The sequence below is a fragment of the Haliotis rubra genome, unplaced genomic scaffold (assembly GCF_003918875.1).
Source record: "Haliotis rubra isolate DU_JTF1 unplaced genomic scaffold, ASM391887v1 Scf2260, whole genome shotgun sequence".
In the NCBI taxonomy this organism is placed as follows: domain Eukaryota; kingdom Metazoa; phylum Mollusca; class Gastropoda; order Lepetellida; family Haliotidae; genus Haliotis; species Haliotis rubra.
The window spans coordinates 37541-50635 of record NW_025766293.1 but is presented as its reverse complement, the minus strand read 5'-3'; the positions used below and the strand labels follow the sequence as shown (position 1 = coordinate 50635).

The 13095-nt window shown below is 41.2% G+C and overlaps 1 protein-coding gene across 1 annotated transcript; it reads right to left on the bottom strand.

Annotated features, from left to right (window-relative positions):
- Positions 1-4047: 4047 nt before the first annotated feature.
- Positions 4048-11456, bottom strand: LOC124277732. The gene is made up of 2 exons (XM_046713458.1): positions 11392-11456; positions 4048-5496 (listed from the first exon to the last, which is right to left on the bottom strand). The coding sequence occupies exons 1-2, from the start codon at positions 11398-11400 to the stop codon at positions 4687-4689; spliced, it is 819 nt and encodes a 272-aa protein (XP_046569414.1). The 5' UTR covers positions 11401-11456; the 3' UTR covers positions 4048-4686.
- Between the last annotated feature and the right edge of the window lie 1639 nt (positions 11457-13095).

Sequence of the window (13095 nt, the reverse complement as noted above, 5' to 3'; positions counted from 1 at the left end):
ATCAAGCCCTTCGTGGTGCATATAAATTTGGAAAATCGTCTTTGGCGATTTTAGCCTTGAATCTCAGAATCAACTACATGATGGGCGTGACTCTATTTAGATATTGTTGAAAGTATTGCTAATGTTTTAGATACATTTATTTTTCTTTTGTTTGCTCATAGAATGAATCATGAAGTTTGAAAAGAGTGATTTTGCATTTGATAGTTCTAATGATACAAGGCCGCTCCTTTTGTTGCGTGGCAGAGATTCCGGGGTTGTCATTTCTTTGAGCACAGCACCCTTCTGGATTGGTCACCACGATGTCGACAATTCGACAACAATAGTCGTCCTTGGCGGCTTTGTTTGGACATCTGATCTCCCAATCAGCTTACGGCACAGGGTCTGTTGCAGGTACATAGGGTTCCGTGCGAGTCACCAACCATCTCCAGCTGGTGCTGCAGAATCGGTTGTGTTCCTGTTCCAAATCCTGATCCATCTCTTTGCCTTCAAGAAATCCGGATCTTGCTTTTCACTTCCGGGTCTGGTTCTTATTCTGACTTGTTGATTGAAGAAGAAGCAGCAGCTGAAGATGTCACTCCTAGTAGGAGACTGGTTTCTGAGTCGGATGATGCTGATGTTGCAAAATGAAGGTGCTATACACTGGTCATTCACGCAGCTTGACCTACTGCCCTGCAGCAGTGGAGGCCGTTCATGCAGCAGGAGGCATTAGGCAATGGGGACATCAGCATCTCAACCCGATAGGGGAACGCGACAGATTGTCTGTTGAAGGGCTGACAGAACCCAGCTTCGTCTTGGGTAGCGTGTGTGCTAACGTTGCGCTTCTAAATGTTGACGCCTGGCGATTTCAGGCCACCTCTGTCTTGGACGTCACCTGTCATTTGCCCTTTTTCTTGTCTCAACTTTGAGAGCTGGTTGAAGAACGTCCTTTCCCCGTGGGTCCTCTGTAATCGATTCGTTGCCTTGTTAAAGTTTGTCTGTCCCCCAGCAGAAGCCTTTGAGAGTAAAGGCGTCGCAATATGACGCAACACCAGAGTGATGTGGTGTCACAGATCATCCCCGGCGGGCAACAATAAAAGCCGGTAGAAGATTTTACAGCACTTGAACGTGTCTGGGCAGGAAAATGTTGGGACTGCAGTTGACAAAATCTGGAGGGCCGCCTTGGCGGAGGACTTCATTCTGTTTGGATTTCTCAAGACGTTCAAGCTGGCGAGAATAACCAGGAAATCTCACCTCAGATCCTTCTACCACCATTACCACCGTAACCAGCACCGACAACCACTTCACCTGTGGACAAATACAACGATAGTCAGTCATGCACGCAATACTATGTAATGTTGATTATGTTTGTTTTGCACAGAAGAGGCGGTAAAAAAACTTGATATTTTATTTGTTTGGGAGGCGGTGGGGTAACCTAATGCGGTTAAAACGTCGGCTCTTGTCACGCTGAAGACCCAGTTCGATTCCCCACATGGGTTACAGTGTGTGAAGCCCAATTCTGGTATCCCCGCCTTGATATTGCTGGAGTATTGCTAAAAAGCGGCGTAAAAGCCTTACTCATCAGTCTTTTGCCTTTCAGTGCATGTATAACACTATTATAAGTGGAATAATGTTCAAAGCATCGCCATGTCCACTCAAACCCAGAAGTGTTACGGGACATGAGAACACACACTACATGTTTCTTAATATTATGACGTTTTCTTTGTCTTTCGGGGCGGCGGGGTAGCCTAGTGGTTAAAGCGTTCGCTCGTCATGCCGAAGGCCGGGTTCCGATTCCCTACTTGGGTACCCAATGTGGCTGAAGCCCATTTCTGGTTTCCCCGCCGTGATATTACTGGAATATTGCTGCAAGCGGCGTAAAACCACACTCACTCACTCCACTCCACTTATTTGTTTGGCGTCGGTTTGTATGTCGGTCATGTTCGACGATGTATTTGATTGGTAGTTGTTTCAAAGGCCTCATTAGCAATAATTTTTTAAACCCAAATGTTCAATTGGATTTTAATTTGTCATATGTAAGTGACTCCATTAAAATGGGCCGTAATTACTCAATTTTGCTTTGCGGCACTGAGCGGTACCACACGAAGCCAGCTGACGGCCAGGTACCATAGGGGTTAACAGTAGGTTTAGTTTTGTTGTTTAACGCCACGCTCCAGCTATATTCAGCTGTATAACAGCGGTCTAAATGTAATCGAGTCTGGACCAGACAATCCAGTGATCAACGGAATGAACATTCATCTACGCAACTGGCGTAAGATGACATATATTCAACCAAGTCAGCGAGCCTGACCACTTCGATCCAGTTGGCTGATCCTTTACTAATAATGTGGAGTGCTGAAGATCAATTCTAGCCCTGATCTTCATGAGTATGTATACCACCAAACATACATCCAGTTCTGATACTTCAAGTTCTGATACTTCCAAGTAATGATACTTCGGGTTCTGATACTTCAAGGGCAATGATACTTCAAGTTCTGATACTTCCAAGTGGTGATCCTTCAAGTTCTGATACTTTTAAGTAATGATGCTTCGGGCATTGATACTCCCAAGTAAATGATACTTCAAAGTTCTGATACTTCAAGTAATGATACATCAAGTTCTGATACTTCAAGTAATGATAATGCTTCAATAAATGATCCTTCAAGTAATGATACTTCCAAGAAATGATGCTTCAAGTGAGAGACTCCATCAACGTGCCATTAAAAATTTGACATCCTTCCTAACTGTTCCATGAGTTACGTTTCAAGAAAACGATCACTTTTTTTCTTCGTGTGTGATCTGCCCATGATGTGCCTTCAGAAGTAGCCAAGAACCAAATGTTGCAAGTGGTGACTTAAATTGTTGCGAGACAGATCTGTGTTGTTTTAGTATTGGATGATCATTTTGACCCCAAGACAGATCTGTGTTGTTTTAGTGCCGGGATGATCATTTGACCCAAGACAGATCTTGTGTTGTTTTGAGTATCGGATGATCATTTGACCCCAAGACAGATCTGTGTTGTTTTAGTATTGGATGATCATTTTGACCCAAGACAGATCTGTGCTGTTTTAGTATCGGATGATCATTTGACCCAAGATAGATCTGTGTTGTTTTAGTATTGGATGATCATTTGACCCAAGACAGATCTGTGTTGTTTTAGTATTGGATGATCATTTGACCCAAGACAGATCTGTAGTGCTGTTTTAGTACTGGGATGAACATTTGACCCAAGACATCTGTGTTGTTTTTAGTATTGGATGATCATTTGACCCAAGACAGATCTGTGTTGTTTTAGTATTGGATGATCATTTGACCCAAGACAGGTCTGTGTTGTTTTAGTATTGGATGATCATTTGACCCAAAGACAGATCTGTGTTGTTTTAGTATGGGATGATCATTTTGACCCAAGACAGATCTGTGTTGTTTTAGTATTGGATGATCATTTGACCCAAGACAGATCTGTGTTGTTTTAGTATTGGATGATCATTTTGCCATTTAAGACAGATCTGTGTTGTTTTAGTATGGGATGATCATTTGACCCAAGACAGATCTGTGTTGTTTTAATATCGGATGATCATTTGACCCAAAGACAGATCTGTATTGTTTTAGTATGGGATGATCATTTTGACCCAAGACAGATCTGTGTTGTTTTAGTATTGGATGATCATTTGACCCAAGACAGATCTGTGTTGTTTTAGTATTGGATGATCATTTGACCCAAGACAGATCTGTGTTGTTTTAGTATTGGATGATCATTTGACCCCAAGACAGATCTGTGTTGTTTTAGTATCGGATGATCATTTGACCCAAGACAGATCTGTGTTGTTTTAGTATTGGATGATCATTTGGGACTGCAAAGACAGATCTGTGTTGTTTTGAGTATTGGATGATCATTTGACCCAAGACAGATCTGTGTTGTTTTAGTATTGGATGATCATTTGACCCAAGACAGATCTGTGTTGTTTTAGTATTGGATGATCATTTTACCCAAGACAGATCTGTGTTGTTTTAGTATTGGATGATCACGTCCACTCAAACCCGAAAGTGTTACAGGACATGAGAACACTCTACATGTTTTAAGCATTTTATTCAGTTTGCTGCAACTAACGACATGAATATATACTAAAAAGTGATGCCTTTGGGATGAGACTACGATGGACCACAGACAAGGAGGTCTCACAATACTTAATGGCTTGGTTGAGTGGCAATCGGGGAAACTGAGATGAAAAAACATCTAAAGCGGCGACATAAATTTGGAGAAAATCGTCTTTGGCGATTTTATGTGAACAAGTCCTTTACATGATGGACAGTAAACCTATTTAGATATTGGTAAAGTATTGTTATAATGTTTTAGGTATTTATTTTTTATCTTTTTTTGTTTGCTCGCAGAATGAATCATGAAGTTTGCAAAAGGAAGGCTGATTTTCATTTGATAGTTCTGTGATACAGACACCTTTATGGCTCTTTCTTCACAGCATGATGCTTGAGAGACCAGTCCAGGACAACTCCATTCTTGGAGCACGCTTTCTTGGATTGGTCACACGTGTAACCATTCCGACAACAATGGCGTCCGTCTTGGCAACACGTAGCATTTTGGTACGGACAGCATCCCCAGTCTCCACTCGTCAGCTTACAGCAGGTCTGTTCCTGGGTACAGGAAGCGGTTGCATTGCAGGGTACCAAACCATCTCCCAGCTGGTGCTGCCAGAATCAGTTTGTGTTCCTGTTCCAAATCCTGATCCAGCTCTTTGCCGCTAGAAATCCGGATCTTGCTTTTACTTCCGGTCTGGTTCTTATTCTGACTTGTTGATTGAAGAGGAAGACAGCAGCTGAAGATGTCGCTCCTAGGAGACTGGTTTCTGAGTCGGATGATGCTGATGTTGCAAATGAAGGTGCTATACACTGGTCATTCACGCAGCCGGACCCTGCCCTGCAGCAGTGGAGGCCGTTCATGCAGCAGGAGGCATTAGGCAATGGGCAGCATCTCAACCCGATAGGGGAACGACAGATTGTCTGTTGAGGAAGACAGAACCCAGCTTCGTCTTGAGTAGCGTGTTGTAACGTGGCTTCAACGTTGACGCCTAACGACGCCAGGCCACCTCTGTCTTGGACGTCACCTGTCATTTGCCCCTTTTTCTTGTCTCCAACTTTGAGAGCTGGTTGAAGAACGTCCTTTCCCGTGGGTCCTCTGTAATCGATTCGTTCCTTGTTAAAGTTTGTCTGTCCCCCAGCAGAAGCCTTTGAGAGTAAAGGCGTCGCAATATGACACCAAATTGATGTGGTGTCACAGACCATCCCCGGCGGGCAACAATAAAAGCCGATAGAGATTTTACAGCACTTGAACGTGTCTGGGCAGGAAAATGTTGGACTGCAGTTGACAAAATCTGGAGGGCCGCCTTGAGTGAGGACTTCATTCTGTTTGGATTTCTCAAGACGTTCAAGCAGCGAGAATAACCAGGAAATCTCACCAGATCCTTCTACCACCACGGCCACCGTAACCAGCACCGACAACCACTTCACCTGTGGACAAATACAACGATAGTCAGTCATGCACGCAATACTATGTAATACAGATTATGTTTGTTTCTGAAGAGGCGGTAAAAAACTTGATATTTTATTTGTTTGGGGAGGCGGTGGGGTAACCTTAGTGGTTAAAACGTCGGCTCGTCACGCACTGAGACCCGGATTCGATTCCCCACATGGGTACAATGTGTGAAGCCCACTTCTGGTGTCCCCCGCCTTGATATTGCTGGAGTATTGCTAAAAGCGGCGTAAAACCTTACTCATCAGTCTTTTGCCTTTCAGTGCATGTATAACACTATTATAAGTGGAATAATGTTCAAAGCATCGCCATGTCCACTCAAACCCGAAAGTGTTACAGGACATGAGAACACACTACATGTTCCTATATTATGACGTTTCTTTTGCCTTTCGGGGCGGTGGGTAGCCCAGCGGTTAAAGCGTTCGCACGTCATGCCGAAGGCCCGGGTTCGATTCCCTACATGGGTACAATGTGTGAAGCCCATTTCTGGTTTCCCCCGCCGTGATATTACTGGAATATTGCTAAAAGCGGCGTAAAACCATACTCACTCACTCACTTATTTGTTTGGCGTCGGTTTATTGTCGGTCAGGTTCGTGGATGTATTTGATTTGGTTGTTTCAAACCCTCATTAGCAATAATTTTTAAACCCAAATGTTCAATTGAATTTTTAATTTGTCATATGTAAGTGACTCCATTAAGATGGGCCGTAATTACTCAATTTTGCTTTGCGGCACTGAGCGGTACACGAAGCCAGCTGACGGCCAGGTACCATGAGGTTAACAGTAGGTTTAGTTTGTTGTTTAACGCCACGCTCAGCTATATTCCAGCTGTATAACAGTGGTCTAAATGTAATCGAGTCTGGACCAGACAAACCAGTGATCAACGGAATGAACATTCATCTACGCAACTGGCATAACATGACATATGTCAACCAAGTCAGCGAGCCTGACCACCCGATCCAGTTGGCTGATCCTTACCACAATCATGGAGTGCTGAAGATCAATTCTAGCCCTGATCTTCATGAGTATGTATACCGGCTAACATCCAGTTCTGATACTTCAAGTTCTGATACTTCCAAGTAATGATACTTCAAGTTCTGATACTTCCAAGTAATGATACTTCAAGTTCTGATACTTCAAGTAATGATACTTCAAGTTCTGATACTTCAAGTAATGATACATCAAGTAATGATACTTCAAGTAATGATACTTCAATAAATGATACTTCAAGTAATGATACTTCAAGAAATGATACTTCAAGTGAGAGACTCCATCAACGTGCCATTAAAATTTGACATCCTTCCTAACTGTTCCATGATTACGTTTCAGAAAACGATCACTTTTTTCTTCGTGTGATCTGCCCATGATGTGCCTTCAGAAGTAGCAGAACCAAATGTTGCAAGTGGTGACTGCAATTGTTGCGAGACAGATCTGTGTTGTTTTAGTATTGGATGATCATTTGACCCAAGACAGATCTGTGTTGTTTTAGTATGGGATGATCATTTGACCCAAGACAGATCTGTGTTGTTTTAGTATCGGATGATCATTTGACCCAAGACAGATCTGTGTTGTTTTAGTATTGGATGATCATTTGACCCAAGACAGATCTGTGTTGTTTTAGTATTGGATGATCATTTGACCCAAGACAGATCTGTGTTGTTTTAGTATCGGATGATCATTTGACCCAAGACAGATCTGTGTTGTTTTAGTATCGGATGATCATTTGACCCAAGACAGATCTGTGTTGTTTTAGTATCGGATGATCATTTGACCCAAGACAGATCTGTGTTGTTTTAGTATTGGATGATCATTTGACCCAAGACAGATCTGTGTTGTTTTAGTATCGGATGATCATTTGACCCAAGACAGATCTGTGTTGTTTTAGTATTGGATGATCATTTGACCCAAGACAGATCTGTGTTGTTTTAGTATCGGATGATCATTTGACCCAAGACAGATCTGTGTTGTTTTAGTATTGGATGATCATTTGACCCAAGACAGATCTGTGTTGTTTTAGTATCGGATGATCATTTGACCCAAGACAGATCTGTGTTGTTTTAGTATTGGATGATCATTTGACCCAAGACAGATCTGTGTTGTTTTAGTATCGGATGATCATTTGACCCAAGACAGATCTGTGTTGTTTTAGTATCGGATGATCATTTGACCCAAGACAGATCTGTGTTGTTTTAGTATTGGATGATCATTTGACCACAGATCTGTGTTGTTTTAGTATCGGATGATCATTTGACCCAAGACAGATCTGTGTTGTTTTAGTATCGGATGATCATTTGACCCAACACAAATCTGTTGTGTTTGAGTATCGGATGATCATTTTGACCCAAGACAGATCTGTGTTGTTTTAGTATCGGATGATCATTTGACCCAAGACAGATCTGTGTTGTTTTAGTATTGGATGATCATTTGACCCAAGACAGATCTGTGTTGTTTTAGTATTGGATGATCATTTGACCCAAGACAGATCTGTGTTGTTTTAGTATTGGATGATCATTTGACCCAAGACAGATCTGTGTTGTTTTAGTATTGGATGATCATTTGACCCGAGATAGATCTGTGTTGTTTTAGTATCGGATGATCATTTGACCCAAGACAGATCTGTGTTGTTTTGATATCGGATGATCATTTGACCCAAGACAGATCTGTGTTGTTTTAGTATCGGATGATCATTTGACCCAAAGACCAGATCTGTGTTGTTTTAGTATCATTTGACTTGAAGACAGATCTGTGTTGTTTTAGTATTGGATGATCATTTGACCCAAGACAGATCTGTGTTGTTTTTAGTATCGGATGATCATTTGATACCTAAGACAGATCTGTTGTGTTGTTTTGAGTATTGGATGATCATTTTGACCTAAGACAGATCTGTGTTGTTTTAGTATTGGATGATCATTTGACAAGACAGATCTGTGTTGTTTTAGTATTGATGATCATTTGACCCAAGACAGATCTGTGTTGTTTTAGTATTGGATGATCATTTGACCCATGAACAGATCTTGTTGTTTTAGTATTGATGATCAGACATTTAAGACAGATCTGTGTTGTTTTAGTATTGATGATCATTTGACCCAAGACAGATCTGTGTTGTTTTAGTATCGGATGATCATTTATCTAAGACAGATCTGTGTTGTTTTAGTATCGGATGATCATTTGACCCAAGACAGATCTGTGTTGTTTTAGTATTGGATGATCATTTGACCCAAGACAGATCTGTGTTGTTTTAGTATCGGATGATCATTTGACCCAAGACAGATCTGTGTTGTTTTAGTATTGGATGATCATTTGACCCAAGACAGATCTGTGTTGTTTTAGTATGGGATGATCATTTGACCCAAGACAGATCTGTGTTGTTTTAGTATTGGATGATCATTTGACCCAAGACAGATCTGTGTTGTTTTAGTATTGGATGATCATTTGACCCAAGACAGATCTGTGTTGTTTTAGTATTGGATGATCATTTTGACCCAAGACAGATCTGTGTTGTTTTAGTATCTGATGATCATTTGACCCAAGACAGATCTGTGTTGTTTTAGTATCGGATGATCATTTGACCCAAGACAGATCTGTGTTGTTTTAGTATTGGATGATCATTTGACCCAAGACAGATCTGTGATGTTGTTTTAGTATGGGAGTGATCATTTGACCCAAGACAGATCTGTGTTGTTTTAGTATTGGATGATCATTTGACCCAAGACAGATCTGTTGTGTTGTTTTAGTATTGGATGATCATTTGACCCAAGACAGATCTGTGTTGTTTTAGTATGGGATGATCATTTGACCCAAGACAGATCTGTGTTGTTTTAGTATTGATGATCATTTGACCCAAGACAGATCTGTGTTGTTTTAGTATCGGATGATCATTTGACCCAAGACAGATCTGCGTTGTTTTAGTATCGGATGATCATTTGACCCAAGACAGATCTGTGTTGTTTTAGTATTGGATGATCATTTGACCCAGAGATAGATCTGTGTTGTTTTAGTATTGGATGATCATTTGACCCAAGACAGATCTGTGTTGTTTTAGTATCGGATGATCATTTGACCCAAGACAGATCTGTGTTGTTTTAGTATCGGATGATCATTTGACCCAAGACAGATCTGTGTTGTTTTAGTATCGGATGATCATTTGACCCAAGACAGATCTGTGTTGTTTTAGTATTGGATGATCATTTGACCCAAGACAGATCTGTGTTGTTTTAGTATGGGGTGATCATTTGACCCAAGACAGATCTGTGTTGTTTTAGTATTGGATGATCATTTGACCCAAGACAGATCTGTGTTGTTTTAGTATTGGATGATCATTTGACCCGAGATAGATCTGTGTTGTTTTAGTATCGGATGATCATTTGACCCCAGACAGATCTGTGTTGTTTTAGTATCGGATGATCATTTGACCCAAGACAGATCTGTGTTGTTTTAGTATCGGATGATCATTTGACATTAAGACAGATCTGTGTTGTTTTAGTATCGGATGATCATTTGACCCAAGACAGATCTGTGTTGTTTTAGTATTGGATGATCATTTGACCCAAGACAGATCTGTGTTGTTTTAGTATGGGGTGATCATTTGACCCAAGACAGATCTGTGTTGTTTTAGTATTGGATGATCATTTGACCCAAGACAGATCTGTGTTGTTTTAGTATTGGATGATCATTTGACCCAAGACAGATCTGTGTTGTTTTAGTATTGGATGATCATTTGACCCAAGACAGATCTGTGTTGTTTTAGTATTGGATGATCATTTGACCCATACAGTTATGAAATTAAGCGCAATGATAAACCATGTTTTGTTTGAGTGAGTGAGTTTAGTTTTACGCCACACTCAGCAATATTCCAGCTATATGGCGGCTGTCTGTAAATAATCGAGTCTGGAGCAGACAGTCCAGTGATCAACAGCATGAGCATCGATCTACGCAATTGGGAACCGATGACATCCGTCAACCAAGTCAGCGAGCCTGACCACCCGATCCCGTTAGTTGCCTCTTACCACAAGCACGGGTTACTGAAGATCAATATTCTAACCCGGATCTTCACGGGTAGTTTTATTTGAATTCACTAGTTTCACTAATCCACGTGACAATCACATTAAATAACACAATCTCGCGGTTGTTGTGGCCCCTTTATTCTTGGTGCTCGATATCAAATTGTATACCAAATATCTATTAACCATCAAGCATAAACTCCTCTACAAAAATGCATATTATGGGTTATCCTTGAACAAATTACCATGTATGCTCGGTGCACGGCCGTACACCGCCAAAACAGGATATAGATATTTGCGATTTCTATCCCGCCCCATGGAAAAACATGCATCCACGGCAGTCAGTGAACCGTGATTCAGTGGTTCGGATCGACTTGTCAGTACCATGTTGTAAAATATATGATTTAATTTCAGTTAGTTGTAATGTTATATTTAAATAATGAGAGATTTAAACATTCGGTAAGATAATTTCCTTGTAGCATTCGGGGTATACAGGGTTTTATGCGTCCCTGCGGCTCGGTGCATCAAACCTTACACAGGAAGCATAAAACCCCGTATACCCCTCATCACAATGCTACAACTTATAATATGCGCCCTCGATGGATAAAAAATCGCTGAAAATCTGTTAATTTCTTTCTCCGAAAAACAGAATGTGCGGCTCCACGTTTTGAGACGAAAAGCTCTAGAGCTGTGACGAGAAAAATAATCTGTCTCTTATGAGAAAAAGAGAGACACACGTCTTAGTCGTTTACCATTAAATTCGAAGGGTACTGTGCGTACAACCCAAGGATCCTGACACGATTAAGGAAGGCAACTCGAAATCTGACCATAGTTACTGTGAGTTTAGCGCTGGTACAAACCAAGTTATACTCACCATTAGCATCCTGGAGGAACCTTCCTGCCCAGAACCAGAGCCACACACTGACCCCTGCCACCTTATAGTCCCTTTATACCCGTTGTTATCTTCCTCTCACACTTAAAAAACATCCTGTCAGATCGGATCTTATTCCTTGTTCGGAAATGTTTCCTCACTGAATTGTATTGGTTTATTTTTCCTGCTATTCTTCCATTGTCCTTTGTCGTGCATGGGTACCATTTATTTGATTAAGTATCACTGGCAATGAATGTGATTTGACATTTTCCTTGTGTCTGGAAGTTTGCAAAATATTTTCACAAAGACTGGCGTTTTGGCGCACTTTGTTATCATCAACGAGAGATTGTCATGGGCCAGTGAGTGATTGTGTTTGGTTTTATGTAAACTAACGTTTAGTCCCTGAATGCATATAATTTTGATAGTAGCAAATAAACCCATTTAAATTGAAAAGGTGCCCCAGTGAGACCAGAGATTCAGACTTGCTTCATTTAGGGAGAGCTAAGCATTGGGGAAAATAATGTGGTTCAGGGACTGTGAGACAGACTAGGTTGTATGTTGCCTTTAACCATATTCCAGCAGTATCACGACGGGGTCATGAGAAATTTGCTTTACACCTTGTACTCATCAGGGAATAGAGCATCGGTTTTCGGGTGAGGAGCGAATGCTTTAACTACCTGACTACTCTCATGGTTCATTGTCTCTCAACCGTGGAGATCCGAGTTAGAATGGGTCTTCAGTAACCCATGCTTGTAAGAGGCGTCTAACGGGATCGGGTGGTCAGGCTCGCTGACTTGGTTGGCATATATCACCGGTTCCCAACTGCGCAGATCGATGCTCATGCTGTTGATCACTGGATTGTCTGGTTCAGACTCGGTTATTAACAAACCGCCGCCATATTGCTGGAATATTGCTGAGTGTGGCGTGAAACTAAACTCACTCACTCACTCACTCACACACACAATAGAAAAGTGAACTTTAATATCTGTCGCGTCCTGGTTCAGTTTGTGATGACCTTGTTCGTGACCTACTGTAATTCAACATGTCAACTAACGGGCCTTGTCTCCGAACAATAGTGTGTACAAGATATAGAGTTAAAGGCACCATGTCACACCACATTTGTCTAAAAATACATAATGCATTTCTCTCAATGATACTAACTATCAGCCCTCAGCGAACCTACCATATAATTTATTGCCCAAAACATTACGTATTTAGATTACAATTAAATTAAAAAGTTCGAATGAATTAATGCAACGTTGCATTAAATCGACTATCGCGCCCTCTACCGGCAGAACATTATTTCAATCGAACCCCATAGAGTTCTGTCCCTTGGATCGCTCTTTACGACTATCCCACGCACAACTTGTGATTGAAACCAATTCTGCAAACACCGACAACACCGCGTGCGACAAGTTTCGATGTACAGAGCAATTGTTTACATTCCATATATGGCAAGGGTTATCTGTTTGGAAGCTGTTTGTCTCGAAGTTTCAGCTATCGATTTCAGGCAAGTCGTAAGGGATAATAATTCTTTTATTGTATCAGTAGGAAGCTAAAGTGCATATTTCCTTGTTAACAGGAAAGGTTTGGCAACAATGATGGGCCTTGTGCTGCAAATGAAATGTATTCAAGATTCATGTGTAGAATACGCAATCCTTGCATGATGATTCATGCGCCAAAAATGCAATCTGCTAATGAAGAACC